Here is a 7137-nt window from a genome sequence, read left to right as displayed (position 1 = left end):
ATAATATCCGAAAAAGTTAATCCCAAGCATCGTCCTCATCTACAAAATCAAAAGTTATGTCTACAAAGATAATCTTCTGACACGAAACATCCATGAAGCTGGGCACATCTGTTTATACTGTTAGTAGAATAATAACAACGACTTGAATGCTCACAAGAAAATCGTTCACGAGCTTCCAGCCAAATGGTAGGGCCAACCGCCATTCTCCTCAAAAGATTAATACAGTGTAAATTGCAGTGTAGAACAATAGTTCATAACACTGGCCATTTGAGTTAGCAAAATTGAGCTTATGAAGCCGAGTTAGAGATTATATACATGAAACAACAGAAAGACGTGTCATAAACTGTTTACCGTGAAACATAAAATAAAGCTTCCAAATCCACATGGATGAAGAATCACAACAATTTTATACAAGTTGATGTAGTTGAGTTATAAATCTTGAATGTTAATGGAACTTATATGTAAGAAAAGAAAGCCATGGCTTAATATCAGAAAATCTTTGTTAATTTATTAGTTTTTGTGTACATCTTTATATCAACTTTTTGAAAACTAGAACAAAGTCCTGAGTTCGTTTTTTATCATATTTCATATTTTTTTCAGTATTTTTTTGAAAGAAACTCTGACATATTTAATGTTTTACTCTGCAAATGAACATGATCTGTTTTCTATTTAAACAACAATTGAATTGTCCTCGTACATTCAAATCTACATAACTACTCTAACAAGTGATGATGAAGGCCAAATAAGTTATAGATAAAATATTAAATTACCCTTTTATATTTGTATTTACATAACTGTTTCAGTAAGTGATGATGACTTACATCTACTTTAAAGTGGGTGACATAAACGCTTTCCTTATTATTAACATCTGTTTGAACTGCAATAATGTAACTAATACTTTATGTGAGGCGCTTAACATAAAATTACGACCAGCTTCAGTTTCATCATAATGTAAAATTATTACATCACCTTGCTCTAATAATATATGATCAGACAAAGCCGTAAAAAAAGTGAAATGAGTATTTGGTGCAGAAACAACAAATATTTTGCCATCATTGTAGTTAAGCTCTTTTTGTTTCATAGTTTTATTTCATTTAGTACATCTTAGGGAGTATGATGGGCTTTTTTTCAGCGCAAGGGTACACAAATGTGGTCTGTTCACTCGTAGCATTGAACCCAAGATACTGTTTGTTTGAATTTTGCGCAAAGCTACATGAGGGCTATCTACGCTATCCGTCCTTAATTTATAACATAAAGGGTAGGAAACTAGTCATCACCACTCACGCAAACTTTTGGGTTATTCCTTTACCAACGAATAGTGGGATTGACAGTCACATTTCAACACTCTCACAACTGAAAGGGCGAGAATGTTTGGTGTGACGGGAATTCAAACCCGTGACCTTCAGATTACGCGCCGAACTCCCTAACCACCTGGTCATGGCGGGCCTTCCCGGAAATTAACACTGTAAGTTCGTAAAATTACCGTTGGAATCCATGGAGGAAAACACTCCTCTAAAAAAAAAAAAAACCTTGTGTGCGCCTTGTAACAAATAAAATAAATTACTAGTTTTTATTTGTAAAAATAAAACGTTTAAGAAGGTTTGTTGTTAACTTCTTTTCGTATAATTACTTTCGAATCATATATCTGAAGGCCCGACATGGCCAAGTGTGTTAAGGCGATTGACTCATAATCCGCGGGTTTGAATCCCAGTCGCACCAAACATGCTCGCCCTTTCAGCCATGGGGCGTTATAATGTGACGGTTAATCGCACTATTCGTTGGTAAAAGAATAGTCTAAGAGTTGGCGGTGGGTGGTGATGACTAGCTGCCTTCCCTCTGGTCTTACACTGCTAAATTAGGGACGGCTAGCACAGATTGCCCTCGAGTAGCTTTGCGTGAAATTCAAAAAACAAACAAACATATCTCTGAAAAAAAAGTCACAGCCAACAATTAAAATGTTTTTTTTTTTTATAGGAAAAAGTGTAATTTGTCATGAAATGACTGAAGACAATTTTTTGTATTCAAACAAAGTGTAATTAAAATCAACGTTTGTTGCTTTGCGTGACTTCGGATTTTCTTTTCTACTAAAGGAAATCCTATAAAACTTTACATTTTAATAAATAAAATAAAACATTTACAGATTTTAACTGGGAACTGAAGGAATAGAAGAACTCGAGAAAGGTAATTGGTTGCATGTTCGAGTTTAAGGCCTCTCTCGTGCGAGTAAGTGATGACGTAATTGACACAACTTCTTTGAGCCACTTAAACTGTTACGTCAATGCTGCTCTCAGTCTGTTATTCTTTATTTGTTTTTTCTTATTGATGTAAGCGAACAGAAATATAGCAGTAGTTTCCATGACGCGGCAAGAGCTTCAAGACCTAACACATAACTCCATAACTCACACAAACTTCTGAATGAATATGAATAGGACATCAAGAAAGATCGATCAGAAAACTTTGAGCCACAAGAGATATTACGAAATATCCTTACATTTAATCTCCAATGTTTTATTCATGCGAAAGTATTGCATTTGATTAGTAAGGGGTTTATTTATGAATGGCAATTGGATTCAATGAGATTTTTTCGTAGTTTAAGTTCGGCACCTTTTCAGTAATTAAACAATACGTCACGGTAAGTAAATACCAACAATAGCGCCACCTACCAAAACTCGTCGTTGTTTGTGATGTTAGGTCGCGCCAGTCGTCGTTAATGGTTCGATCATTTTCTGTTCTCGGAAGAAAGATATTTACTCGATCGCTTTTTTTCTGTTTTCCCTGTATCCCAGCGCCTTGTATAGACACCAACGGGGAGCAGTGCGCGTGCGAGTGTTACCATGGCATCGACCTGACATCAATGCTCGTGCTAAGATGCGGCAGAGCAAGAGGATGATGGGAGACAGTAGCCGTAGTGACGACGGCAGAGGACTGTATAAACTCTTGAGTGGCACGAAGATGCTGAGAATTTTGCGTCATTTAGTCTCCTTTTTCACATATCTATGTGTTTTAACTCACTCTTCCGTTTGTTCAGAATTTGACTGCGATTTTGAGAAGCCCTGCGCGTGGACATGGGAAGAGGATACTGGTTTTATTGTGATATCTCCCTCTAATGTCTCTCAGTTTCAAACTGGACCAAGTCAGCAAGTGTCTTGGACGCCAAAAATGGACGCTAGCAACAACACTGACGGTAAGTCATCACGCGACCTTAGTTTTAACAACACAGATATATGTATATATATATATTATGTATATATATATGTTTTTGTGAACGCTTCCAACACTCAAACATTTCTGCCACTCAGTTAGAAAATAATTATTTGATTTGTTGTCGTTGTTTTGAATTACGTTTTCAGTGTTGTAAGTCCACAGACATACCGCTATGCCAGTGGGGGCATATTTTTTGTATCTCCCAAAACGAACCTGTTCTTTTTTCCTCTAAGCTAAATTAGTTAGAGTGTTGACAGTCTTAGTAAGGCATTTTTTAGCTAATGAAACAACCTGGTAATCACTTTTTTCATCCATTTAGAAACAAGACCCATCCTAAACTATAGTATCAAGGTCATGGGAGTATCAATAACTATTTGAACTACCTGGGTAATACAGAGATTCGATTCCCATAAAACTGTTATCCGTTATTACAGCACTCACAAGATGGGGCTGTATGACAAACTTGGCGGTTGACCTGTCGCTTCAGCAACTCATGCTCTATATTCCTGAAGGAAACATATCATGTAACATATGTTTTAAGCGTCATTTTAATTTACCTTCAACGACACTAAAATTTTAAAAGTTACTACTTTAAGATAGTTTAGAATATTTCGCTAATCTATAAGAACTGTAATATCTTCCTTAGTGTCATTTTGTTTTGAACTTCAATAGTCAAGTGATTTAATTTCACCTAAATTAATAATATTCTTTGTTAGCTATATAATATTGACAGTATACATTACCAAATATTCGCTACTTGTGTATTCCTAAGGAGAAAATATTTTGTTTCTCATCTATTAGGATGTAGATACCACTTTAAATTTCAGGGGGCTGAAACCTCTCTATCTCAATAAATTAGAAACCATTTACTCTTCACAACTATTGGTGATATGGGGTAGAGCCTGACCTGTTTATTAGTAGAGGGTAAAGCTCAGGTGTTTTGACTGTCAAATAACAGGACTTGCAAGAAAGGCATGATATACTTTCAATGTATATCTTGTATCGTTATGTGCCTTTATTTGATTCAGGAACTCACACAGATCTTAATGCAGTGTAACTTGAAGTGTAAAAAAGATAGACTTGTACCCATCTTGAGCATTGAAACCCTTCTTTTAGTGTTATAAGGATTGAGATTTACACCTGAGACACTGAGGACTTAGTAATGTGAAATATGTGATTAAAAATGAAACAATGGAATGTTTAGTGTTAAAATTCACTATCTGTTCATTACTTCAACTTATCAGAGACAATGTGTCAAGGTTGGATTGAAATAATGCCAAGCTTTTATTAAGGATGGAACAAAATCAATGTAAACAAATAAGTGACGTGGGCTTAGACTTGATTAATTTAGATGGTTTGTTTGTAATTAAGCGCAAAGCTATACAATGGGCTGTCTGTGCTCTACCCAACACTGGTATCGAAACATGGATTTTAGCATTCTAAGCCCGCCGATATACCACTGTGTCATTTGAAGGAGAGAGGGATTTAAACGGAGAGAATCGCTTCTGTTTGGTTGGAATTAAACACCAAGCTACACAATGGCTATTTGTACTCTGCCCATCGCGGGTATCGAAACACGGTTTCTAGCGGTGTGAGTCCGTCGATATGCCGCTGTGCCACTGGGGGGCGAGAGAATCGTATTGATTATTCTAAATATTGTGGCCAATCAATGATGTTTTGTTTCTCTAGTTTAATCTTGATAAGTTTGAAGAAGTTAATATTTAATGCTTAGATAACACAGTGTTTCGAAATCCCCTTTCTATATCACGTAAATGAAAAGTTATCTGTCTTTATTGTTTATCATAATACATTACAGCTTCCATTTTGTGGAAATACATATATATATATGTTAGCCAGACAAGACCGTCCTCCCTATGCTTAAATCGCAAACAATGTTAAGATTGTAACAAGGCTCAAATATACATTCTAGTTTTTTATCAATGAGACTTATAAGAGAGACGGACATAGAGCTATGCTAAGACAAGCAGGCATAAATTAAGGTAAATCATTTTTCAATGACGTCAGCTATTACAATAATTATGACACATATGTGCCAGCGTATTAAACAAGCCTGCGATCGTTTTATTGTTTTGAAAGTTTTACATTGGGTGCAGTAATTTCTGTACGTTGAATTCGATAATGATATCAATTTTTCTCAATCATGTATAGATGTTTTCATGAATCGTTACATGAACTTTTAAATAAGTGAGTTATTTTCACTGTAATCATGTTATATCTTGTTATGCTCAAAATGTTGACAGCTACTGACTATTGACTTTTATAGACTACAAGCGATGTGAATCTTATCATTGATCATTCTAAAACCCTCAAGCAACACACCACTAGTATATAAACAGTTAACAGGCTGCATGACGTGTTGTTCCTGGATAGCATTTGTTTGCCTGCCACGGTCAGGTGGTTAAGGAACTCGCCTCGTAATCCGAGGGTCATGGGTTCGAATCTCCGTCACACCACAATGCTCGCCCTTTCAGCTGTGGGGGCATTATAATATAACGGTCAATCCAAAAGAGTAGCCCAAGAGTTGGCGGCGGGTGGTGATGACTAGCTGCCTTCCCTCTAGCTTTACACAGCTAAATTAGGGATGGTCAGCGCAGATAGTCCTCGTGCAGTTTTGCGCGAAATTAAAAACAAACAAACAGTATTTGTTTGTGCGTGCATTTCGACATTATTTTCTTTTCAATACTATTTATTCTTCGCCATGACAACAAAAGGTTATGTAAATGACACAAACATATTCTGTTGTATTTGTGGTAAATTTATTGTTAAGAAACAAAGGCACAATATTATAAAATTCGTCAAAAAAGGGACCAAGAGAAATCATGGGCTCTACACAAAGTTTTCACTATTTATGTCAAAAAGTGAAACAATGGGCTAAAGGTAAGAAAACTTGTTTGTCTTTTGGAATATCACTGGTATGGCGCAAGCCTAGAAACCACGGAAATGACTGATATTTTAGCTTGTGTAACATACAAGGCTACAACACTCGAAATAAAAGGTAATTTCTTATGCAAACCTTCAGTCTGCTATAAGATCTGTTGTTTAGGGACTTGATATACCTGTATCTACTTTACTAGAGACACTTGATAACATTTCGTCTGACCCTGAATCTGATATCAATAGAAATGATGATAGGGATTGTTTTCGACCTGAAATGTCTGGTGAACTACAATTTTTCACACAAGATGAACTTAATAATTTTATGAGAGATTTGGACTATCCAAAAGATTCTTCAGAGATTTTGGGGTCAATACTTCAAACTAAGAAATTACTTTCTCCACGGACATTATTATATTGCTACAGAAATCGTGAGAAAGAGTTTATACCCTACTTTTCACAAGAAGGTTCACTGAGGGGGGGGAGAGAACTACATGACGGCTGATTACTGCTGATCATTAAAACGAGATGCTCCAGATGCAAAATAAAGAAAGTCCTATTACTTCCATTTCACATAAAACTGAGATTGATGGAGCAGTTTGTATATGCCTTAGACAACGATGATGACTGTTTCAAGTATCTATGTGGACAATTTTCAGCTCTTTCAGAAGCGAAACTTAAAAAGGGATTTTTATTGGGCCTCAAATTGAGAACTTGACTTCGGATGAGAAGTTCGTGGGCGGATACAGCAACTGCAATCTATGAATCATGTGAGTGGCGCTTGATTATTGATTCCTCCAAAAGGAGTCTAAAAGGTTCTTTTTCACAATGGTAATATATATGTATTTGTTTCTATTGCTTATTCGAATCATTTGGAGGAAACGCACGAACATTTCGAAATTCTTCTTAATAAGGTTAAATGCAAAGGACATGGTTGACTAATTTGTGGATATTCAAAAGTCCTTTGTTTTTTTGTTGGGCCAACAATTCGGTTATACGATTTTTTATGTTTTGGTGAATAAGACAGCAGAGCACGAA

General features: G+C 36.0%; 1 protein-coding gene across 1 annotated transcript in view; it reads left to right on the top strand.

Moving 5' to 3' along the window:
* The first annotated feature begins 2671 nt into the window (after positions 1–2671).
* Positions 2672–7137, top strand: part of LOC143255251 (leukocyte tyrosine kinase receptor-like) — a 72865-nt gene continuing 68399 nt past the window's right edge. Inside the window, exon 1 of the mRNA XM_076510626.1 lies at positions 2672–3184. Within this exon, the coding sequence (XP_076366741.1) occupies positions 2869–3184 (316 nt within the window). The 5' untranslated portion in view covers positions 2672–2868. The remainder of the gene's footprint in view (positions 3185–7137) is intronic.

The sequence above is a fragment of the Tachypleus tridentatus genome, chromosome 1 (genome assembly GCF_004210375.1).
Source record: "Tachypleus tridentatus isolate NWPU-2018 chromosome 1, ASM421037v1, whole genome shotgun sequence".
In the NCBI taxonomy this organism is placed as follows: Eukaryota; Metazoa; Arthropoda; class Merostomata; order Xiphosura; family Limulidae; genus Tachypleus; species Tachypleus tridentatus.
The sequence above is the reverse complement of the archived record's forward strand: the minus strand, read 5'-3'. Positions and strand labels throughout refer to the sequence as shown.